General features: G+C 42.7%; 1 protein-coding gene across 4 annotated transcripts in view; it reads left to right on the top strand.

Moving 5' to 3' along the window:
- LOC106608363 (tau-tubulin kinase 1) overlaps nt 1-24,759 on the top strand; it is a 36,446-nt gene extending 11,687 nt beyond the window's left edge. For all 4 annotated transcript variants that reach the window (XM_014206270.2, XM_014206283.2, XM_014206275.2 and 1 more), the window contains 5 exons: nt 409-613; nt 1,008-1,189; nt 9,712-10,261; nt 18,867-20,878; nt 21,140-24,759. In XM_014206270.2, the coding sequence (XP_014061745.1) occupies nt 409-613; nt 1,008-1,189; nt 9,712-10,261; nt 18,867-20,878; nt 21,140-21,593 (3,403 nt within the window). In that variant the 3' untranslated portion in view covers nt 21,594-24,759. The remainder of the gene's footprint in view (nt 1-408; nt 614-1,007; nt 1,190-9,711; nt 10,262-18,866; nt 20,879-21,139) is intronic.
- The last annotated feature ends 1,156 nt before the right edge of the window (nt 24,760-25,915 follow it).

Below are 25,915 nucleotides of genomic sequence, written 5' to 3' on the forward strand. Positions count from 1 at the left end.
TTTGATTTGAACAGTGTATCCACTACTTATCAACAAGATTAAACAGCAGAAAGGAATTCAAATGGGACCACACTTAAGAACATTTTGGACACATTAATATTAAAACATCCAGCTAGCCAAGAGATTGTACAATTCCCATTACCTGTAGCCTAATTTACATAAAAAATCCGGAACAAATAGTCCAAAGCTGGGTTGTGATAATTCATTCAGGATTAGAATGCAACTATGAGAATTTGTAGCACACTGTTTGCATTTGAAATGGTACAGGATATTTTCGACAACACAAATGTATTTAATCGCCTGGTCGTTTTGTAAAAGAGAATGTGTTCTCAATAACTTACCTGGTTAAATAAAGGCAATCAATAAATAAATAGTAAAAACATCAGTGTATGTTCTGTGCTTTCCCAGGGTGGTGAACGTGACTCTGATTCCTGGGGAGCTGCCGAGGGAGAACACAGATGACGTTCTACAAGATGAGCACCTGAGTGACCAGGAGAACGCTCCACCTGCAGTACCCAGCAGGCCTTGCGAGGGGACACGACCCCAGGCGGAAGGCGAGGCGTGGAACGACACCGACTTCAACCGCAACCAACTCAGGATCAGCATCAGCAAGGTACAGGAGGGAACATCTAATACATCCTCTGTGTATCTCGCTTTGGTGATGGCAGCACTGTAAAACATGGCCTTACGTTCTTTAAATATACTCAAACGTTAGAAATAAATTAAAAGGGCTAGTTTACTTTCTTGTTGGTTTTCAATTGCCATCTATTACGTTCAGAGGATATAGACATACCTGGTTGTAGATAGAGCAAGACATATATTTCAGTTACTGTGTTTACCATGAATTTACAGTGCTCAAACATGGTAAAGCAAATAGTAACGCATTTACAGTACAATTCAAGCTGCTATATAGCTATAATACTTATTTGAAATTAGTCAACAGAATAGGTCTAACTCTTGACAGTGCTTTCTAGCAGTGGTAACCCTAGAAACCCTCATTCCCCCAGGGACAGTTAGCTGCGGAGGAGGAGCCTGCTAGAGGGGTGTGTCCTGAGGCCCCTGTGGGTGGAGCTCCCCCAGAAATGACTGGTGCTCAGGTCTGCGCTCTGCGGTACCGAAGGATCAACAGCCCAGAGTCAGACCGTCTGTCCGCCGCAGATGGGAGACCAGACGTCTACGATAAACGAGGGTGAGGGCTCTATACAGTGCAGACAAGTTATAATACACTTTTGTGCAGATGTATACTTTCTGTACACCATACATGCATGAAATTGATTTTATAAAGACCTTTTTGCATCAGCACCAGCCTTAAAATCAAATGAAATTGTATTAGTCACATGCGCCGAATACAACAGGTAGACCTTACATTGAAATGCTTACTTACAACAATGCATTTTTAAGAAAATACTTTTTTTTAAAGTAAGCGATAAGAGTAACAAATAATTAAAGAGCAGTAAATAACAATAGCGGAGCTATATACAGGGGGTACCGGTACAGAGTCAATGTGCGGGGGCACCGGTGTCGAGGTTATTGAGGTAATATGTACATGCATATGTAGGTAGAGTTATTAAAGTGACTATGTATATATAATAACAGAGAGTAGCAGCAGCGTAGAAGGGGGGGGGGGGCAATGCAAATAGTCTGGGTAGGCATTTGATTAGCTGTTCAGGAGTCTTATGGCTTGGGGGTAGCTGTGTAGAAGCCTCTTGGACCTAGATTTGGCGCTCCAGTACCGCTTGCCATGCGGAAGCAGAGAGAAGAGTCTATGACTAGGGTGGTTGGAGTCTTTGACAATTTTTAGGTCCTTCCTCTGACACCGCCTGGTATAGAGGTCCTAGGTTGCAATAAGCTTGGCCCCGGTGATGTACTGGGCCGTACGCACTACCCTCAGTAGTGACTTGCGGTCGGAAGCCGAGCAGTTGCCATACCAGGTAGGGATGCTCTCGATGGTGCAGCTGTTAAACCCTTTGAAGATCCATGCCAAATATTTTCAGTCTCCTGAGTTGGAATAGGTTTTGTCATGCCTTCTTCATGACTGTCTTGGTGTGCTTGAACCATGTTAGTTTGTTGGTAATGTGGACACCAAGGAACTTGAATCTCTCAACCTGCTCCACTACAGCCCCATCCATGAGAATGGGGGCGTGCTCAGTCCTCCTTTTCCTGTAGTCCACAATCATCTCCCTTTGTCTTGATCATGTTGAGGGAGAGGTTGTTGTCCTTGCACCACACAGTCAGGTCTCTGACCGTGTTGTCCTTGCACCACACAGTCAGGTCTCTGACCTCTTCCCTATTTTTAAATTTATTTTACCTTTATTTAAATAGGCAAGTCAGTTAAGAACAAATTGTTATTTTCAATGAGAGCCTAGGAACAGTGGATTATCTGCCTTGTTCAGGGGCAGAATGACAGATTTTTACCTTGTCAGCTCGGTGATTCGATCTTGCAACCTTTCGGTTACCAGTCCAACGCTCTAACTACTAGGCTACCTGCTGCCCATGTGTCGGTGATCAGGCCTACCCCTGCTGTGTCATCAGCAAACTTAATGATGGTGTTGGAGTCATGCCTGGCCGTGCAGTCATGAGTGAATCAATCAATCAATCAATGTTTTTTAAAGCCCTTTTTACATCAGCCGATGTCACAAAGTGCTATATAGAAACTCAGCCTAAAACCTCAAACAGCAAGCAATGCAGATGTAGAAGCACTGTGGCTAGGAAAAACTCCCTAGAAAGGCAGGAACCTAGGAATAAACCTAGAGAGGAACCAGGCTCTGAGGGGTGGAGATTATAACAGTACATGGCCAAGATGTTCAAACGGTCATAGATGACCAGCAGGGTCAAATAATAATAATCACAGTGGTTGTAGAGGGTGCAACAGGTCAGCACCTCAGGAGTAAATGTCAGTTGGCTTTTCATAGCCGATCATTCAGAGTTAGAGACAGCAGGTGCGGTAGAGAGAGTTGAAAACAGCAGGTCCGGGACAAGGTAGCACGTCCGGGGAACAGGTCAGGGTTCCATAGCCGCAGGCAGAACAATTGAAACTGGAGCAGCAGCATGACCAGGTGGACTGGGGACAGCAAGGAGTCATAAGGCCAGGTAGTCCTGAGGCATGGTTCTAGGGCTCAGATCCTCTGAGAAAAGAGAGAAAGTGAGAGAGAGAATCAAAGGGAGCATACTTAAATTCACACAGGATACCGGATAAGACCGGATAAGACAGGAGAAATACTCCAGATATAACAGACTGACCCTTGCCCCCGACGCATAATTACTGGAGGCTGAGACAGGAGGGGTCTGGAGACTCTGTGGCCCCATCCTACTATACCCCCAGAACGGGCCAACCAGGCAGGATATAACCCCACCCACTTTGCCAAAGCACAGCCCCCACACCACTACAGGGATATCTTCAACCACCAACTTACTACCCTGAGACAAGGCCGAGTAGCCCCCAAAGATCGTCGCCACGGCACGAACCCGAGGGGGCGCCAACCCAGACAGGAAGATCACGTCAGAGACTCAACCCACTCAAGTGACGCACCGCTCCTAGGAACGGCAATGAAGAGCACCAGTAAGCCAGTGACTCAGTCCCCATAATAGGGTTAGAGGCAGAGAATCCCAGTGGAGAGAGGGGAACCGGCCAGGCAGAGACAGCAAAGGTGGTTCGTCGCTCCAGTGCCTTTCCGTTCACCTTCACATTCCTGGGCCAGACTACACTCAGTCATAGGACCTACTGAAGAGATGAGTCTTCAATAAAGACTTAAAGGTCGAGACAGAGTCTGTGTCTCTCACATGGATAAGCAGACCATTCCATAAAAATGTAGCTCTATAGGAGAAAGCCCTGCCTCCAGCTGTTGCTTAGAAATTCTAGGGACAATAAGGAGGCCTGCATCTTTTGACCGTAGCGTACGTGTAGGTATGTACGGCAGGACCAAATCGGAAAGATAGATAGGAACAAGCCCATGTAATACTTTGTAGGTTAGCAGTAAAACCTTGAAATCAGCCCTAGCCTTAACAGGAAGCCAGTGTAGAGAGGCTAGCACTGGAGTAATATGATCACATTTTTGCCTCTAGTCAAGATTCTAGCAGCCGTGTTTAGCACAAACTGAAGTTTATTTAGTGCTTTATCCGGGTACCCGGAGAGTAGAGCATTGCGGTAGTCTAATCTAGAAGTGACAAAAGTATGGATTAAATTTTCTGCATAATTTTCGGACAGAAAGTTTCTAATTTTTGCAATGTTACGTAGATGGAAAAAAGCTGTCCTTGAAACAGTTTTGATATGTTCGTCAAAAGAGAGATCAGGGTCCAGAGTAACGCTGAGGTCCTTTACAGTTTTATTTGAGACGACTGTACAACCATCACGATTAATTGTCAGGTTCAACAGAAGATCTCTTTGTTTCTTGGGACCAAGAACTAGCATCTCTGTTTGTCTGAGTTTAAAAGTAAAACATGTTCCGCCATCCACTTCCTTATGTCTGAAACACAGGCTTCCAAGGAGGGCAATGTTGGGTCTTCACCATGTTTCATCGAAATGTACAGCTGTGTATCGTACGCATAGCAGTCATGAGTGGACAGGGAGTACAGGAGGGGACTGAGCACGCACCCCTGAGGGGCCCCCGTGTTGAAGATCAGTGTGGTGGATGTGTTGTTACCTACCCTTACCACCTGGGGGCGGCCCGTCAGGAAGTCCAGGATCCAGTTGCAGAGGGAGGTGTTTAGTCCCAGGGTCCTTAGCTTAGTGATGAGCTTTGAGGGCACTTTGGTGTTGAACACTGAGCTGTAGTCAATGAATAGCATTCTCACATAGGTGTTCCTTTTGTCCAGGTGGGAAAGGGCAGTGTGGAGTGCAATAGAGATAGCATCATCTGTGGATATGTTGGTGTGGTATGCAAATTGGAGTGCGTTTAGGGTTTCTGGGATAATGGTGTTGATGTGAGCCATGACCAGCCTTTCAAAGCACTTCATGGCTACAGACATGAGTGCTACAGGTCGGTAGTCATTTTGGCAGGTTACCTTAGTGTTCTTGGGCACAGGGACTATGGTGGTCTGCTTGAGACATGTTGTTATTACAGACTCAGACAGGGAGAGGTTGAAAATATCAGTGAAGACACTTGCCAATTGGTCAGCGCATGCTTGGAGTACACGTCCTGGTAATCCGTATGGCCCTGCGGCCTTGTGAATGTTGACCCGTTTAAAGGTCTTACTCACATCTGCTGCGGAGAGTGTGTTCACACAGTCATCTGGAACAGCTGATGCTGTCATGCATGTTTCAGTGTTACTTGCCTCAAGGCGAGCATAGAAGTTATTTAGCTCGTCTGGTAGGCTCATGTCACTGGGCAGCTCTCGGCTGTACCTCCCTTTGTAGTCTGTAATAGTTTGCATGCCCTCCCACATCCGACGAGCGTTGGAGCCAGTGTAGTACGATTCCATCTTAGTCCTGTATTGATGCTTTGCCTGTTTGATGGTTCGTCAGAAGGAATAGCGAGATTTCTTATAAGCTTCCGGGTTAGAGTCCCGCTCCTTGAAAGCGGCAGCTCCTTGAAAGCGGCAGCTCCTTGAAAGCGGCAGCTCCTTGAAAGCGGCAGCTCCTTGAAAGCGGCAGCTTATACCCCAAAGAGCAAGCAATGCAGAGGCAGAAACACAGTGGCTAAGACAAACTCCCTGGAACGCAGGAACCTAGGAAGAAAGCTATAGAGGAACCAGGCACAGAAGGGTGGCCTGTCCTCTTCTTGCTGTACCGGTGGAGATTTAAGAGTACGTGTGACCATTAAGGCCAGATCATTTTTTCAAGATGTTCAAACGTTCATAGATGACCAGCATGGTCAGATAGTAACCATGATGGCTATAGAGCAGCCATGCTCAACAGGCGGTCCGGATCTGGACCCAGAATGGGGTCAATTCGGACCGCAGGACCCGACACAGAAAGAAAAGAAGAGAGATAGAGGGGGATTATTGGGAGAATGCATTAGATCACAGTACACCAGATAAGACAGGCTGACCCTAGACCCCTGGCACATACAAGCTATTGCAGCATAACTACTGGGGACTGAGACACATGGGTCAGGAGACACTGTGGCCCCGTCCAATGTCACCCCTGGACGGGGCCAACCAGGAAGGAGTTAACCCCAACCACTCTTCCAAAGCTCAGCCCTCACACCACTTAAACCTAGAACCGCCTGACCTTTCAGCCTATAAGTACACGCTAGAGAATGTTGCCGGTCTTCCTCTTTAGCATATGCATCAGATGCATATAAATCTGCAAGATGCAGCAGCATTATATTTGTGTAAATACAGTGCACTTGGAAATTATTCAAACCCCTTGACTTTTTCCACATTTTGTTACGTTACAGCCTTATTCTAAAATTGATTAAATCATTTTTTCCCCCAAATCAATCTACACACAATACCCCATAATGACAAAGCAAAAACAGGTTTTTAGAATTTTTTGCAAATGTATAAAAAATAAATGGCTGAAATATCACATTTACATAACTATTCAGACACTTTACTCAATACTTTGTTGAAGCAACTTTTGCAGCGATTACAGCCTTGAGTCTTCTTGGGTATGACGCTACAAGCTTGGTTCATCTGTATTTGGGAGTTTCTCCCATTCTTCTCTGCAGATCCTCTCAAGCTCTGTCAGGTTGGATGGGGAGCGTCACTGCACAGCTATTTTCAGGAACTCTCCAGAGATGTTCGATCGGGTTCAAGTCCGGGCTCTGGCTGGGCCACTCAAGGACATTCAGAAACTTGTCCCGAAGCCACTCCTGCATTGTCTTGGCTGTGTGCTTAGGGTCGTTGTCCTGTTGGAAGGCGAACCTTCACCCCAGTCTGAGGTCCTGAGTGCTCTGGAGCAGGTTTTCCTTAAGGATCTCTCTTTGCTTTGCTCCGTTCATCTTTCCCTCAATCCTAACTAGATTCCCAGACCCTGCCGCTGTAAAACATCCCCACAGCATGATGCTGCCACCACCATGCTTCACCGTAGGGATGGTACCTGGTTTCTTTCAGACGTGACGCTTGGCATTCAGGCCAAAGAGTTCAAACTTGGTTTCATCAGACCAGAGAATCTTGTTTCTCATGGTCTGACAGTCCTTTAGGTACCATTTTGGCAAACTCCAAGCGGGCTTTCATGTGCCTTTTACTGAGGAGTGGCTTCCGTCTGGCTGCTCTACCATAAAGGCCGAAAAACCTGTTTTCGCTTTGTGATTATGGGGTATTGTGTGTAGATTGAAGATATTTTTTTTTTAATAAGTCAAGGGGTCTGAATACTTTTCAAATGCACTGTTTATAAAAAATATATATATAATTCTTTTATTTTATTTGATAAAGTGATGCTCCTTTGCATGCATCTGTAAATTACAAGATGCGCCCATCTCTTCATGTACAATGTAACAACTGATAGGCCTAATATTGTCACTCATCAGATTATTGTCCATTTAATATTGTCTATAGGCTAAGTCTTATTATGTGTGAAATTAGTTTTGGTATAGTTTAGGTGTAGTTTCGGTATAGTTTCGGTATAGTTTAGGTGTAGTTTCGGTATAGTTTTGGTATAGTTTAGGTGTAGTTTCGGTATAGTTTAGGTGTAGTTTCGGTATAGTTTTGGTATAGTTTTGGTATAGTTTAGGTATAGTTTTGGTATAGTTTAGGTGTAGTTTTGGTATAGTTTAGGTGTAGTTTTGGTATAGTTTTGGTATAGTTTCGGTATAGTTTCGGTATAGTTTAGGTGTAGTTTCGGTATAGTTTTGGTATAGTTTAGGTATAGTTTAGGTATAGTTTAGGTATAGTTTCGGTATAGTTTCGGTATAGTTTTGGTATAGTTTTGGTATAGTTTAGGTGTAGTTTAGGTATAGTTTTGGTATAGTTTCGGTATAGTTTCGCTATAGTTTTGGTATAGTTTCGGTATAGTTTCGGCTATAGTTTCGGTATAGTTTTGGTATAGTTTAGGTGTAGTTTAGGTGTAGTTTAGGTATAGTTTTGGTATAGTTTAGGTGTAGTTTAGGTATAGTTTAGGTATAGTTTTGGTATAGTTTCGGTATAGTTTAGGTATAGTTTAGGTATAGTTTTGGTATAGTTTAGGTATAGTTTTGATGGGCCGGCTGTGCAGACTGACTGGCATTGTTTGTTTCCCGCTCATCAAGTTGGATGCAGTCAAAGATATGTTTTGCATTATTCTAAAGTTCCACTGCAACACACAGCATGTTTTGGTTTCCCTTACAATACATTTGATTAGTAATAGTTTAGGTGTAGTTTAGGTGTAGTTTAGGTGTAGTTTAGGTGTAGTTTTAGGTATAGTTTTGGTATAGTTTTGGTATAGTTTAGGTATAGTTTAGGTATAGTTTTGGTATAGTTTTGGTATAGTTTAGGTATAGTTTAGGTATAGTTTTGGTATAGTTTAGGTGTAGTTTAGGTATAGTTTCGGTATAGTTTTGGTATAGTTTTGGTATAGTTTTGGTATAGTTTAGGTGTAGTTTAGGTGTAGTTTAGGTATAGTTTAGGTATAGTTTTGGTATAGTTTCGGTATAGTTTCGGTATAGTTTTGGTATAGTTTTGGTATAGTTTAGGTGTAGTTTAGGTGTAGTTTAGGTATAGTTTAGGTATAGTTTTGGTATAGTTTAGGTGTAGTTTAGGTGTAGTTTAGGTATAGTTTAGGTGTAGTTTAGGTGTAGTTTAGGTATAGTTTAGGTATAGTTTTGGTATAGTTTCGGTATAGTTTCGGTATAGTTTTGGTATAGTTTTGGTATAGTTTAGGTGTAGTTTTGATGGGCCGGCTGTGCAGACTGACTGGCATTGTTTGTTTCCCGCTCATCAAGTTGGATGCAGTCAAAGATATGTTTTGCATTATTCTAAAGTTCCACTGCAACACACAGCATGTTTTGGTTTCCCTTACAATACATTTGATTAGTAATAGAGTTACAGTAAATAAAACAGTCCTGTAACGGCTTCCTTTTACAAAAGAACGTGTAAAAGACAATGGTATCAACCTGCAAGGCGTTCAGTCAAATTATTAACTTGAGCGCCAACGTTAATGAATAGGCATAACACAAACTCATCATTACGCTATTGTTGTTTTAAATTAAATCAACCTCTTCACCCTCCTTATCATTCAGTTAGGTCTAATTTAAATTACATTATAAAGTAAGGTGCTCAAGTTTCGCCCATTCATCCATTTGTCATTCATTCAGTGAGGAGAGAGAGAAGCATTAGCGCCTGGCTGGGTACCAGTGTCCTACAGCACATTATCTTGGCTGATTGAGTTAGGAATAGGTGTGAAAAAAACAGGTAAAAATGCTCCAAATACTTTTCTGTTTGTGATTAAAAAGGTCTGAAAATTAGCAATGTAAAATACAAACATTTAGGAAGTCAGGGAAGGAGCAGGACATAGGTTTTTTTTTGGTTGATTCTTTTATTTATTTACAAAATTAAATTAAAATTAAAAGGCGGTTCTAGTGTTAAGGGATGTGAACAGACCACTAACTTACTACCCTGAGACAAGGTTGAGTATAACCCAGGAAGATCTCCCCCCACACATGTATTCACACACACACACACACACACACACACACACACACACACACACACACACACACACACACACACGTGCGCACACATGCGCACATACACACACACACACACTGAAAATGCATTAAAACACAACACACATACATACACACAGTCAAATTACCAAGGTTTTGGACAGTGATTGTTTGGTCTCCCCACCAGTTCTCGTATGGACATCCTGGGATCCCCGTCCCGCTACGTGCACTCCTCCCAGCCGGCCCAGATGCACTCCCTGGAGGGAGGAGGTGGGGACCGGCAGGGTGGCGGTGGGAGACCAGGCCAGGAGGTCTCCGCTGCCTCCGCAGCTGACCCCGAGGCCCACAGTAACGCCTTCATCCGGTCTGTACCACTCGCCGAGGAGGAAGACTTTGACAGCAAGGAGTGGGTGATCATTGACAAGGAGACTGAGCTCCAGGACTTCCTGGGTCTCCTGGGCCCGGGTGCCGAGCCCACCACCTCGGGGCCCACCACCGATGAGGAGCCCGAGGAGCTGAAGCCCCTGGATGAACTGGAGGAACGGAGGAGGTTACGGGGAGCTGTAGGTGGAGAGGTGGTGGTGAGGCCTAAGATGCGAGCAGGAGGCATAGTGGCACTTCCGGAAGGGGAGGGGTCTAATGGGGCTAGTCCTGGACACTCGGGTTATCACACTCTGCCTCATAGCCGTGGACACAGACCACGGCCACAGTCGGAGCACTTTGGAGCTCAAGGACAGGTAAGATCAAGGGACTGCGGGGTGGAGAATTGGTGTGTGTCTTGGTGTGTGAGTGTGTTTGTATGGGTTGGGGTCCATTTGAACTGAATTGAAATTCTAATTAAATTGAAATGTACTTGGCCACCTGTCTGTCTTCGTCTGCATCTGTGTTTGTCTTTCTGCGGGTATATGTCTATGTTATCTTGGGCCGTGGGCCATTTCCTGTTATTTCCTGTGTCGACAATGTAACTGGACACAATTTGAATGAATGGTATACTTATTCTTAATCTTCTAAGCCATTGGTAGTTACTTTCTGAAGGTCAATTTATGTACACCCAGTGTTAATTTCACCAGTTACAGTGCAGTACATAGCTTACTGTATATTTGGTTCATCTATCCACTGACTAAAGCCTATAATTACCAAGCTGTCATAAAGTCAATGGATAATGTTTTATTTATACCGGTAGTATTGTATTTAATAAGTCATCCAGTGTGTGCAAGAGGACTGCAGATTCCTATCTCCTATGAAGAATGAATTCCCTCCGTCCGGGATACACAGCTGTGCAAGTGAAACACACTTCATGAAGCACAGCAGTGTGGAGGAACAGTTATCTGCAATGGTTGAATTCTAGCCATAGTTTTAATAACATTCATTTTGGCAGCTACTGAAATGGGTGGAGCAAAAGTTCCTTGTAGTTTGCGTTTTTTATTGATTTAACCATGATTGTCTCATTGATACAAAGAGTTATTTTGCAAGAGAGACCTGTTCAAGATAGCAGCCATTTCAACCATTTTGTGCTGATGATGCAGGATAATGCTGTTGTGTGAATACATGTTCTGATAGAAGATATGTTATGGGATAAGATGGTAAACTGCTCCAGACAGCACACAAAAACTGTTTCACAAAACAAGTAGGGATATGTTTCTCCTCTCTCCTCTCTCTCAGCGCCAAGTCAATCTCAGCCCCTCGGAAACCCCATTAAATATCTTGCCAGAACAACTTTGGCCCTGTGCCTGCATATCCATATCCAGTAACAGTCGGCAAACACTGAAATGCTCCAACATCTTTTTTTATCCATTCAAAATAAAACCCAACCCAAACCATTGTGCGTCGGTCTCGTTTATCCCTCCCTAAAAAAAGAGATTGAAAAAAGAGATCCCTCCCCTTATATTTCTGCTGTATGTGCGTGTGTGTGTGGTGTGCTCACTACAACATGCACACAGACACACAGAGACCCAGACATTCCCCTGCCAGCAGAGATAGAGAAGAGACGGAGTCTTCTTGGCCACACCCCCGCCTGATGCCTTTCTCCTCCACTCTTATTGGTCTTTTTCAGTTGGAGGAGGACAGGCCCCACCCCCACCACTCTTTCCCGAGGCCCAACCAATTGAGGAGATTGGCGTCGTACGTGTTCTCGTCCTCTACCCTGGAGACGGAGCAGTATCCCCATGGTAATTCGGAAGCTGGGGCGTTGATCCAGAGAAGCCGCTCCGCCGAGAGCAGCCCCGCCCGTCTCCCCTCGCGGCGTCACATACCCCTGGTACCCGGCAGCCCCGGGGGGTCGCGACCCAGACACTCTGTCCTCAACCTGTCCCGACTCCAGATACAACAGATGCTGGCCAAACTAATGAATAAAACTAATGGATAAAAAAACCCAGTAAGGGTTGTAGCTAGCGTTTTGTGTAACCACATGCAGCGCTTTTTCCCGAACCACAACAACAACAATACATTCTGCTCCCTCCTCCACCTCGTCACAGAAATAAACACAATCCTGGCTATGTCTAAGTGGACTGGAGGGTTTGACAAAAGGGAATATTACAACAAATATTACTTTTTTATTTATTGTGCAATAAACTGGGGCCCGGCCTGTACCCTGTGCTCCGGATAAGCCTGTAGGATCGGGTTTCGTCCTTCTGGAGGAAATGCAGGCAAGGTCACTGGATACGAACCCCAGGCTCCTAAAATGGCCACTCCACGAGGCATACGGCTCAGTGGATATTGTGGATGTGGAGGGAGAGAATAGAGCTGGGAAGATAAACCGAAGATTATCAACACCGACCGATATTGTTCATTACGATAAGTAGCCTATACTAGAGAAATGTGAAGTTTGAAATGAAATAAGTTTACTAATATGGGTGATTGTATGGAGCGATTTTAGTGCCAACAGAGCCAAATTCATAGTTAGAAAATGTATGTAACATGCAACATTGGCTTCAGAAACCGCCAGAAGTTTCTGTTTACCACAGAGAGAGTTTGATTCTGTCTGTTCTCCTCTACCTCTTCGATTCCCACGGGGGGCCAGTACAAAAAAAATAAAAATGCATGAAATGTATGTATTCACTACTGTAAGTCGCTCTGGATAAGAGCGTCTGCTAAATGACTCAAATGTAAATGTAAATGTACCTGTCCTGGCTGGCAAAGTACCAGGATGTTGTCTCTGGTTTTGAATCTGAATTTAGAGAACTGAATTTGAAAATTGAATCTGAACGCATCTGAGAAGTTGAATATATGAAACTTTGATCAACTTGAAATGATAGTTTGTAAACTTCATACACAGACAATGAATGCAATATCGGAATATCTAAATATTAAATTTGAATATTCAATTAAATTGAAAATGAATTTTAAATATTCATTCAATTCAGTTTCAAATCATGAAAAACAAGTTCAATTTATGAATTAAATTATTAAATTTGTGCATTACAAATTCAAAAATATTCAATTCAAATGCAATATCCTAATACAAATAAAAAATTATGGAATTCAAATACAATTTCTGTTGGCACTGAAATCACTCCATGTGATCGTTAATGGCTACAACCAAGTTAGTAGTACTAGTAGTTTAAAGGAGAATAAAACAACTGTGGTGCAATTTTTAATAAACGTATCGTTCTTTTTATAGTTTTTGCATCAATTTAGGCAATTTATCGCGATATGGATTTTTGTCTATATCACCCAGCTTTAAAAGAGAGACAGAGGGAGAGATAGGTATTGTGAGAAAAGAGAAAGAGGAGAGAGAGAGAACGATCCACATGTTTCAAAAACTTGTACACCACAGACACTGTACACTCCAATTTACTGTACACTCCACTTTACTGTACACTCCACTTTACTGTACATTCCACTTTACTGTACACACCACTTTAATGTACATTCCACTTTACTGTACACTCCACTTTACTGTACACTCCACTTTATTGTACATTCCACTTTACTGTACACACCACTTTACTGTACACACCACTTTACTGTACACAACACTTTACTGTACACAACACTTTACTGTACACTGACATTTTGTTTTTTGAAAGATGCTGGTTTTATTCAAGCGCTGAGTATTGTAGCTTTGTTAGAGGTAGACTTTTAGGCAAAGAGTTTTCTGCTCATTTCTGCTCTGCCCAGGCTTTCATCTGCACATGCTTAAAGTGCTTTAGGACTGGCTTTTGTGTGTGTGTGTGTATTACCATCATCACCACAAACACTATTACCCTCTTCATCCTCACGTATTGTTCTTGTTTGATCAAGTTTAAGGTTTTGTTATTTAAAATAACAAAGCATAGCAAAATGTTGAATGGCTATTCCGGATGCTGCTTTATCATAGTCAATGTGCCAGGATGTTGAGATGAACAGAGATTCATTCTATATGATTGTTTACTGTCTGAGGGTCAATTATGGGTCAGTACAGGCAATAGATTGATAGGCAATAGATTGATAAGCAATAGATTGATAGGTAATAGATTCCATCATTTTAGTGGAATGCTGCTTTGTCTTACCGCATATAAATGTTTATAACATGTATGTAGAATGCCTATAACATGTCTATAATATTGTATTATTCATATGCACACAAACAATTGCATCTGGTTTTTTCATGTCAGTTTTGACAGTTTTACCAGTGTTACCAGCAATAATGATTCATTTTTCATAATTTTATAGTTTATAATGTTTATTGTTGTCAATCGTTTAATTTCTCTTGCCTTTGATACTGCTGTTTGGACTCTGGATAGAAGACACAGATCTTGTTGCTTCAAGAACATGCCTTCATTTTGCTGCACCAGTCACAACTATAGATTGTGTGAAATGTCCATATTGTCAATATTTGTTGCTCACTTATGTAATTGTTTAAAAGGAGGGGATTAAGGATGAAATTCAATTGAACCTGTCCTTGCAATGTTTATGCAATGTTTGTTTACAAACGTATCTACTTGTGAGAGGAGTCTACCTGGTAATAGTAGTAGATTTGACTTTTTTAGAAAGGAGAACAGAATTTCCAAACTCCTTTAGTAATAATTGTGTCATGACAGGATAGGAGCAGAAGAACGGAGACAGAGTAGAGGGAGCAGAAGAACGGAGACAGAGTAGAGGGAGCAGAAGAAGGGAGACAGAGTAGAGAGAGCAGAAGAAGGGAGACAGTGTAGAGGGAGCAGAAGAAGGGAGACAGTGTAGAGGGAGCAGAAGAAGGGAAACAGTGTAGAGGGAGCAGAAGAAGGGAGACAGAGTAGAGAGAGCAGAAGAAGGGAGACAGAGTAGAGGGAGCAGAAGAAGGAAGACAGAGTAGAGAGAGCAGAAGAAGGGAGACAGAGTAGAGGGAGCAGAAGAAGGAAGACAGAGTAGAGAGAGCAGAAGAAGGGAGACAGTGTAGAGGGAGCAGAAGAAGGAAGACAGAGTAGAGAGAGCAGAAGAAGGGAGACAGAGTAGAGGGAGCAGAAGAAGGGAGACAGAGTAGAGAGAGCAGAAGAAGGAAGACAGAGTAGAGGGAGCAGAAGAAGGAAGACAGAGTAGAGGGAGCAGAAATAGCTCATGCGAGGATCAAACTGGGATCCATTCTGCAGGGGAATGAAGGCCTTCAGTGCATTCGGAAAGTATTCAGACCCCTTGACTTTTTCCACAATCTGTTACATTACAGCCTTATTCTAAAATGTATTAAATAGTTTTTTCCCCCTCATCAGTCGACACACAATACCCCATAATGACAAAGAAAAAACAGTTTTTTAGAATCTTTTGCAAATGTATTTAAAAGAAAAAATGAAATATCACATTTACAATAGTATTCAGACCCTTTACGCAGTACTTTGTTGAAGCACCTTTGGCAGCGATTACAGTCTTCTTGGGTATGACACTACAAGCTTGGCACACCTGTATTGGAGGAGTTTCTCCCATTCTTCTCTGCAGATCCTATCAAGCTCTGTCAGGTTAGATGGGGAGCGTCGCTGCACAGCTATTTTCAGGTCTCTCCAGAGATGTTTGATTGAGTTCAAGTACGGGCTCTGGCTGGGCCACTCAAGGACATTCAGAGACTTGTCCCGAAGCCACTCCTGCATTGCCTTGGTTGTGTGATTAGGGTCGTTGTCCTGTTGGAAGGTGAACCTTTGCCCCAGTCTGAGGTCCTGAGCGCTCTGGAGCAGGTTTTCATCAAGGTTCTCTCTTTAGTTTGCTCTGTTCATCTTTCCCTCGATCCTGACTAGTCTCCCAGTCCCTGCCGCTGAAAAATATCTCCACAGCATGATGCTGTCACTATCATGCTTCACCGTAGCGATGGTGCCAGGTTTCCTCCAGAAGTGACACATGGCATTCAGGCCAAAGAGTTCAATCTTGGTTACATCACACCAGAGAATATTGTTTCTCATGGTCTGAGAGTCCTTTAGGAGCCTTTTGGCAAACTGCAAGAGGGCTGTCATGTGCCTTTACTGAGTGGCTTCTGTCTGGCCACTCTAGAAATAAAGGCCTGATTGGTGGAGTGCTGCAGAGATGGTTGTCCTTCTGGAAGGTTCTTCCATCTACACAGAGGAACTCTGGAGCTCTGTCAGAGTGACCATCGGGTTCTTGGTCACTTCCCTGACCAAGGCCCTTCTCCCCTGATTTCTCAGTTTGGCCGGGCGGCCAGCTCTAGGAAGAGTCTCTTGGTGGTTCCAAACTTCTTCCATTGAAGAATGATGGAGGTCACTGTGTTCTTGCGGACCTTCAATGCTGCAGACATTGTTTGGTACCCTTCCCCAGATCTGTGCCTCGACACAATCCTGTCTCGGAGCTCTATGGACAATTCCTTCAACCTCATGGCTTGGTTTCTGCTCTGACATGCACTGTAAACTCTGGGACCTTATATAGACAGGTGTGTGCCTTTCCAAATCATGTCAAATCAATTGGATTTACCACAGGTGGACTCCAATCAAATTGTAGAAACATCTCAAGGATTATCAATGGAAACAGGATGGACCTGAGCTCAATTTCAAGTCTCATTGCAAAGGGTCTGAATACTTCTGTAAATAACGTTTATTTTTGTATTTTTTTACATTTGCAAACAAATCTCAAAACCTGTTTTTGCTTTGTCATTATGGGGGTATTGTGTGTAGATTGATGAGGGTTTTTATTTATTTAATCCATTTTAGAATAAGGCTGTAACGTAACAAAGTATGGAAAAAGCGAAGGGGTCTGAATACTTTCCGAATGCACTGTATATGGTTCCAGAGGCGAGAGTATCATCCGCTTGCTTTAGGCCAGTGATAGTAGGATTTAACCATAGAGATCCAATAAACATTGATTGATGCTCAATGTTAAATTCAAGTCTTCCTTCCATCAAATCTAAGCCAATATGACACCCATGTCGATGAAACTTTGTAAGTAAACTTGATTGGAGGTACACAACATATTCCCTCCCTCTCATCATGATCCATTTGTATTCTAATTCCTAATTCTATGGATTTAACAGTACCCAACACCGCTCTGTCATTTCATTTGACCGTGGGAAAGGAAGAGCTATGCTGCGTAAACACCACAATGCAGGTTTAATTGAATTGAGACCATGTATAGATTGTATAATGAGCAAAAAATATCTTATAATACACTTGCCTTTTTGGTCTTCCATCAATTTCACTTTTTCAGAGATCTAATAATGAAACTCACTGAATGTATTTCTCAACCTCTGATTAAGCTCAGTTCTGAGGCTGTATGTATCCAGCATCTCAGAATACAAGTGCTGATCTAAGGTCAGGTACCCCCTGTCCATGTAATCTTATTAATTAGGATTTAAAATGAAAAATGTATCCTAGATCAGCACTCTTTATCTGAGACGCTTTGTGAATAGGGGCCCTGATCTCAGTCCAGTTCTCACAATAAACAATAATGGTTGCCACTTTGCTTGAACTATATTTTGTCAAGTCTGATTTGTATGTGATATGTCCTTGTGTACGTTGGTCTAGAGTTTATCTTCTGCACTTTGGTTTATTTCCAAACCAAAAAAGGATACTCATGGATCAGTGATTACCTTAGTGGGCTTGGTAACCATGTGTTAAAAACATGCATGTCAAACATTTTGTTTGGCTGGTAACGTTGAAATGCGTTTTGGGAGTTTTCCTGCCGAAGCATTTTCATGTAAAATTACATGCAATCATATACTGTAATGATGCTGCTTTAGCCTGTATTATGTTGCCCCAGTCTTGTGTGTACGTCAGAGGAGGCTGGTGGGGGGAGCTACAGGAGGACGGGCTCATTGTAATGACTGGAATGGAATCGGTGGAATGGTATCAAATATCAAACACTTGGAAACAATGTTTTTGACTCCGTTTCATTGAGGACTTTTCTATGAAAGTCCTTCCTGACGCAAATTCTTCCTAGGATGTATAATGATTCGCAGTACTTACATACCTGTGCTTATTATCTCCTGCAGTTCATTGCAGATAATGTATGTGTGCGGTGGGGTGGGTTGGCATGGGAATGTGTAAGATAATACAGTACCAATCATTATCTTCTAACACTTTGGAGTGAATGTAAAAGATGTCATCCATTATTTGAACAACATCGTGATCTGTGAGTGTCTTTCTCAGTAAAGGAGGACGGGACAGTCCCTATCGCCTTTTGTGAATATATTATAAGCATTTGTTTTTGTATCGCAATAACCCTGTAGAGTCATGTATTACATCATGTATTTAAAAGCATGTATATCAAGCAATTTTTTTCAATAAATGTTTAAAAACATGTATATTAGTACATTGCTGGATCAACAACATTGCAACACTTTGATGTCAGCATGTCATGTGATCTTGTATATCTGCTTCACACCTGTACATACATTTGGCAACACACTGTTTTTAATCATGGCTACACCTTGGCCACACTTGAAATCAAACCTGGTTTGAGCAATTTAAAAGAAAACAGAGAACATAACATGTACATACAGACAGTATGGACTTCCTGTGCCTTTTCTATCCATGGATGTAAACTATACTAGACAATCCTCAGAGGCTTGTATACAACCAAAATATGATTAAAGGATTTGGGGAAGTACTTTGCGGAAATGTTGTCTTTGCGTGAGCTGTTTTGATGCTATGATAGTAATTTTAAGCATATCTGAATTTTTCTAATAGATTCATATTTTTAAGGTCATACACTGGTTCTGCTCTGCAACTGTTTACAGGTGTCTGCGTTTATTGACGTGTACTAAAGTCTTTGTGACGGTGTTCTTCAAATATGTTTGTTCTGTTTGATTTCAGTAACACATTGTTAGATAATACATATGATATTTCATTATTATATACTGTATGTATTATGTCTTAGGCTTCAGGGAAAGTGTTTCCTGTTCTTTGATACTCATGTACTACAGCCAGCCTCTCTCTTTGTCATATGTTATAGGCCCAGGAGCAGATCAACACATACCAGGGTGGCAGTGTGGAGGACCAGAGAGAGAGACCTGACCTTACCATGCTGGCCCAGCATCGCATACATCGGGTGGACTTCCTCTCTGCCATGCTCACCGCCACCCTTCCGCCTCTCCAAACCGCTTTTGAGGTTGGTTCCGGAACCCTTGTTGAGCAGGATCGTGATGGGGATATGAATGGGGCCGGGGTTGGGTACAGCGGTGTCGGGAGCCCCAAAAGCAGCGAGCACAGCCAGGAGGGTGATGATGGAGCGCCCTCTACTCTCCTTGCAGACGAGCCTCCTCTGGACTACCCTCACCGGGTCTCTGCGGGAGTGGGGTTGGGGGGTGATCCGGACCTGGAGCTGGAGGAAGGCTCCAAGACCCTGGTGCTCTTCTCCCCTGGAGACATGAGGAAGTCCCTTGCCGTGGTGGGTGATCTGCCCCCGGACGATACCGGGAGCCACCAGGGGACCCTGGCAGCCGTCACACCCCAGTGTGAGAGAGCCCTGGGAGCTCTGGGAAGCCTGCTGGACGTGTCTGAGCCAGGTACTCTGTCCTCCCAGCTGAAGTCCGAGCCCAAATCGTCTTTGACAGCCGTCACTGCCATCCTGGTCAATATGGCGTCCAATGTGGTTGCTCCCACTAGCACCTCCCCTCCTTTCACCAAAGTGGAGCGAACATTTCTCCACATTGCCGAGACCACCCACCATAATGTGATGAGCTCCTCGGGGACCCTGCAACCCAGGCTGCTGCTCCCCGGGCTGGTTGAGGAGCCCACAGCTGAACAGGAGGACTGCTTGGAGGGAGAGAAAGAGAAGGATGTCTCCGATGGAGAGAAAGAGAAAGGTAGGGAGAGCAGATCCGATGGGGACCTTTCAGAAAACGTTGTTGAGAAGGGGACGGAGAGGGAGTCTGAAGGTGAGGTCCCAAAGACATACAACGTACACAGGAGGGAGAGTGGGTCAGAAGGCGACGTCTATGAGAAAGTCGAGGAAGGGGACGAAGAGAGCAGGTTTGAGGAGAACATTCCAGAGAGCGACGAGGAGGATGAGAAAGATGAGGATGAGGAGAAGAGAGATGGTAGGTCCAAGGAGGACGTTCCAGAGAGAGAAACCCCAGGTTCCCCAGATGGAGACATGGCTAAGGACGAGGATGAGGAAGAGGATGTTGCAAAGAAAGAGAATGAGGAGTTAATCCCTCTAGAAAAAGAGAAGGAAGAAGAGACGGAACTTGGGGCGGAGGCTCCGCCAGAGATACAGTCAAACCTCTCCTCTCCCATTCTCTGTCCCTCCGAAGAACCTGAAGCCCAGGATGTCCTGGTCGTTTCCACAGAAACCAAGTTATACTCTGAACAAGAGGATACCCCTATTGCCATTTCCCCTGAGAAGGCGCCTGCCCAAGACGTGATGTTGGCAGAGATGGAGAACCAGGTCCAGCTCAAACAAAACATTGAGGCTTCTCTACAAGAAGAACCTAAGGACTCTGGTGATGCAGAAACATTGGCAGTGCACCAGGTGGAGAGCAAAGAAGTGGCAGAGACTAGCAAACAAACCAGGCCTCGCAAACTGAGCCGAATCCCGGTTCTCTCCCGGTCTGAGGAGGACACTGGCTCGGACCAGGACCAGTCGGCAGCATCCCAGTCACTCAAGGCTCGTCAGAAGGCCAAGCGACCTCACCTAGCCCGGCTGGTCATGGAAAGGACACAAGGTCGTATGCTAAGACTGGCTTCTGTTTCTTCAGCTTCGTCTGCGGATGATGGCTGTAAAGCAGCAGCAGAGACTCAGTCAGAGGAAGACACCCATGATGAGGACGACTCTCTGCCCAGGAAGGAGAGGGGTGTTGGGGGGGAAAGGGAGAGGCGTGGGGGGCGTCAAAGAAGCAGGATACCCCGTCCTGTCACGCCTGTTAAGCTGCAGGGTCCCTCTGTTACTGCATCTGATGCCATCTCCCAAACTGGCACCAATGCTGGTGTCCACAAGCCACAACTTTCAACTGTATATACTAGGTGGGTTCAATTATAACATATCTGACAGGAAACACATGCTCTTATCAATTCTCAATCTATAGGGGCTCAAGCAAAGGCTGCCTTCTGTCGACTGTGTTGTTCACCCTGTCCTTTGAATAATATTCTGAATGGATAATAATATTCATATTATTTGAAAGACTCCATATTATAAACTCAAAGCATCATTCTAGAACAGAATTGAGGATTCAAAGCATCATTCTAGATCTCTGACTATTTCTGTGTTATGTCTCTGTCTTTCAGGCATCAATCTCACAAACCCAGGACCCCAAGCATGAATGTTCCACTGCACCAGAGGTCCCAGACTCTGCAATCCCGACCTGGACCCGGGGCTGACTCCTCCCTATTCTCCACCTCTCGAACCCCCCTGCGTGGGGTCATCTTCCGAGCCCCTCATTCTGCATTCCCCTCCCCCCGTAGCCTCAGCACCTCCCCCCGCAGCTACTCCACCTCCCGGACCGACAGCCCCTCCCCTCAGCGCCCACGGCGGGGGGCTGCAGTCACAGAGGTCCGTAGGCAGCTCATATCTGTGCGGGCACAGACTGCACTTCCGCTAAAACCCAGACCGCCTCAGACCGAGGACTCCTCCGCCACTGGGATGCCCAGAAGGCAAGGCAAATTTTACCCGTCGTCATCTACATCCACACCCACTAAGGGGAAGTCAGATGCTTCTGAGAGCAAGACAGCCACCAGATAATATAGGCTAGCCCAGGGCAATCTATCTATCAGTCTATCCAAACTGCACTTCACACACCCCTTTATCTACTGTATGTCAGAGTAACTCCACAACCACAAATGTGTTTGTCGCAAATTGTGCAAAAACGCTTTGTTTTAACTCTCAGCTTAAGAATACAAAGAGGGGTCTGCTTCAAATTACAATTAAGCCCAAGAACAAAAGAAGTAATAGGGAGCACTAGGCAGCGGTGTGACCCCCAATGCCGCACAGACTAGGGAAGTAGGTGTTACTAACCTCCTGCAGCTGAGGCCTCCCTGCTCCAGTCTAGGAACATGTTCCTTAGCAGGGTTCGAATTACACATTGACTCTTGACGGCTCTGCACGACAATGGTGCCCAACGTCCATGTCGTTGACAAATGTGGGGTCCCTGATTTGTTATGGGGGGTCCCCCCTGTAATTAAATCCTGATCCTGGAGGAATCTAATGGAGTCTGACTCAGTACAGCAGCCCTCAAAAGCCTTAATAAGACCTGTTCTAAGACCTGTTCTTATCTGTTCCTCCCATCACAAACGCTTCCAGGGACAAAACAAGAACTGTAACAGGAGAGCAGCAGCCTCATCTGATCTTACTGACTAGTTTGCTTAAAGAAGTGCTTCAAATTAGAATGATCATGTGTGATATGAACATAATATATAGCTAAATTATAGGATTCACTTTATATAGGTCAGACCTCAGAAGTAATTTAGGTGGCACTTTATTTGACGCTCCTTCTTATGAAGGGTTATCAACTGTTGTATTGCTTTACAAGCATTCATAGCAGCTTAAAGATTAAGTCAAATAAACTGTACAATAAAGCAATAAGGTGCCAGAGACTGTTATATATCATTAATATCTCTCTCATGCCTTATTACCTGTATTGTAAAGTTTCACAATGCTCAATGACTGCATCTATGAGCTGCATTCATGTTTTTAAAGCGTTATAACACAAAAGGGGGATCAAGTAAAGTTTTACCTTCATGTACATAAGAGTCAGATCTGAAATGGTGTTTGATTATAAAAAGGCAATATGCAGTTTACACTTGGAGTTATTATTTCTCTCTCACACCCAATCAGGGACTATCACAGCTGGTAAGTCTGCATTTGGAGTGAAAAAGTGTGCCGTATCTATGATAACTATTATAGAGTATTTATTATACAGTCTTATTAAGCCCTACAAATGCATCTATAAAGTGCTATGAATGTGCTTATTAGAGAGTATAACACTTCACGAGGAACTGCTTCAAGTGTTACTAAATGTTCCCTACAGTAGACCTATATCGCCATTTGAAATAACGGTAATACTACATTAAGTAAAGTATTACAGAAATAAGTGTTATTATTACTCTTTCTTTGTTCATTGAGATAGAACAGGATTTTGGGGGGAATCGAAATGAATGCGTTTTGCAAGATAAAGTCGATGTATCTACATGTGGCTTTGTAATGGTCCGCATGTGTTCTTGTCTACCTCGGGAGATGGTTTCACACAAGGGGCTTTTCTTTAGGGGAATTCACTGGATGTACCCAGAGATTAACATTATGTCCCAATGGCACCTTATTCCTTATATAGTGCACTATTTTTGACTAAAAGTACTGCACTAAATAGGGAGTTGAGTGCTATTTGGTGCGCATATTAAATCAGAAACAAATTTGAAGATAGATACTGTGGAATGTGTCCAAATGAACATGATTTCTGTTAATTTTGTATTACAGCTAATACGCATGAATAGGGGGTGCTAGCTATACAGTTTCACAGAATCTGTACTTCAGGTGTAAAATCATCAGTCAATCATTCACATTTCAGAGATTTAGCTAATTTCAGTTACAAAGAACTATTATTCTGAACATATGTGTCCCCTTACTACATGCTGCATATTAAAAACGTCACTGTAGAATATTATTTATTTTGCACTTTAAGTGTCACTGTTTATTTGTCTTTTCTCATTGTTAGTCTGCACTTCACATAAAACGTGTTACCATTTAACTTATGGAAATCATAATTTCTCTCAACAAATGACAAGGATAATGCAACTTACAATATAGCGATACATCTACAATAGTACAATGCAACGTTTTAAAATTAATTTATTTTGGTTCGTACAATACCCCAACAACTTTCTGACATCACCCCAAAATGTCTTGAGCAATTTAGTAAGACATGCAATCAGGTAGAGCTGCTATGTGATGTGTCAATCATTCACAGTTTAATAAGAAGCCATTTCATTGGCTCACACCAATAAAAGTTTGCTTTTAATTGGTCCGTCTGTAGTGTGCACCAATCAGCACTTCTAAGAAATGTGCCATGCATTTACCATGCCTTGCCATTGAAATATACTGGTGTTCCATAATAATTTACCCATAGTGTATTGTACATAATATAGTTACTTCTTGAGACAAAAAGTTGTCTTTATTTTTGTTTGATAAATCAAGTATTTAGAAAAAAAATAGTAATTGCATTTGTTTCATTTACTTTTATTTTCAGAAGTGTCAAATTGTTGGATGAGACCTCAAGCTTTAACAATACTGCTTCATTCAAACTAACAAGTCAAAATGTGTTTAACATTTGTGTGGTGTTAAATATACAGCATTTGTTTAGTTTGACATTATTCAAAATAATGTTTGGTGAGAGAGAGAACTTATGGAAAGTTATCAGAACAAATACATGCAGCAATGGCAAACTACAACATTCATAATTAAATATGGTATGTAAATTGAAGTGCAACGAAATGCTAACCAATCAAGGGTATTACGGACTACATGTACCTACATTTTAAAGGACATCAAGATAAAGTATCTGATGTAAACAGTAAACTATTGTACATGTACATGTACTTAATCTTTAACTTTGATTAAAGATCTATCTAAAAACAAAAGTAATGAATCGATGAATACATAAAATGATGGTAGGAAGAGGGAGAAATTATATTATTCTGTTATGGGTACATTCAAGACGTTTTCTGTCCTCAATCCACGTTTACTTATCTGGACTATTGATCTTCCCAATCTAGGACGGGTTTTGCATGAATGTGTTTCATGAATTAAATCATTATCAAATAAACTGCTTATTATATGAACTAGCTTGCTGACAAGTTATCCATTTCATCAATGATGACCGACAATAAAGACCTGCTTCGTTCATGTTGGTATTGACCATTGTCTTGGTTTGACTTTTTTTAATCTAATTGTCTATTTGAATGTATTATCATACTTTTACTATTTATTCACTGTCAGGTGATGTTGTTTAGCTCACCAACATGGATACCCTCCATGTAGATGTTTTGCATTATGGTGGCATATTCATTTCATATTGGTTTTCCAAACTGGTATTACACCTTTTATATATGTAACATGCACAACATTCTAACAATTGTTGCAGTGAAATCAAACAAATGGCTAATATTCTATGTTTAGATGTTCTATGATTTTATTAACATGAAAAGGAAAGAGTGGCACCTATTGAAAAAGATGCACCTTTGCTTTTGTTCTGTTCACATCATAGTCAAGTACAGTCACGTCTAATATTATTGGCACCCTTGATAAAAATGAGCTAAAAAGACTGTATTAAATAAATAATCAAAATACTGAGCTATATTGTAAACTAAAAAAATGGGGAAATTATCTTATTTTATACTAACACAGTTGCTCAGAGACAGACATTTTCTTTAACAAGTCATTTTAAAAAAGGTTAAAAAAAAAGATATGGCATAAAATGATTGGCACCCCTGTTTTCAATACTCTGCCACCCTCCCCTTGCGAGGATAACGGGACTGAGCCTTTTTCTAAAATATTTGATGAGATTAGATAACACATTGGGAAGGATCTTAGACCATTCCTCCACACAGAATCTTTCCAGATCCTTGATATCCTTCATCTGCACTTATGGACTCCACTCATCAATTCAAACCACAGGTTTTCAATGGGGTTCAAATCCGGAGACTGAGATGGCCATTGCAAAATTGTGATTTTGTGGTCAATTAACCATTTCTTTGTGGATTTTGATGTGTGCTATGGGTTATTGAGTCAACCAGGTTTTTGTCTAAAATGTCCTGGTACTTGGAAATTGAATATCATGATGCCGTTGCTCTTTAAACCCTTTCAAACTCTGAGTGGTTGTTTTGGATATATCATTTGAAAGCTAAAGTCCTTGTCTTTTTGAAAATTGAACTTAGGTCTTACTGCTGGCAATGTCATAAGAATCTTCCCCCACCGCCCCCCTCCTCATGAAGGCCATAAATCATGTGCTATGGTCATATTCATAGTATATGCAATGTAGGTCAAGTCACCAAAAGTGCAAACATTTAGTATGC

This window comes from Salmo salar, chromosome ssa01 (genome assembly GCF_905237065.1).
Source record: "Salmo salar chromosome ssa01, Ssal_v3.1, whole genome shotgun sequence".
In the NCBI taxonomy this organism is placed as follows: Eukaryota; Metazoa; Chordata; class Actinopteri; order Salmoniformes; family Salmonidae; genus Salmo; species Salmo salar.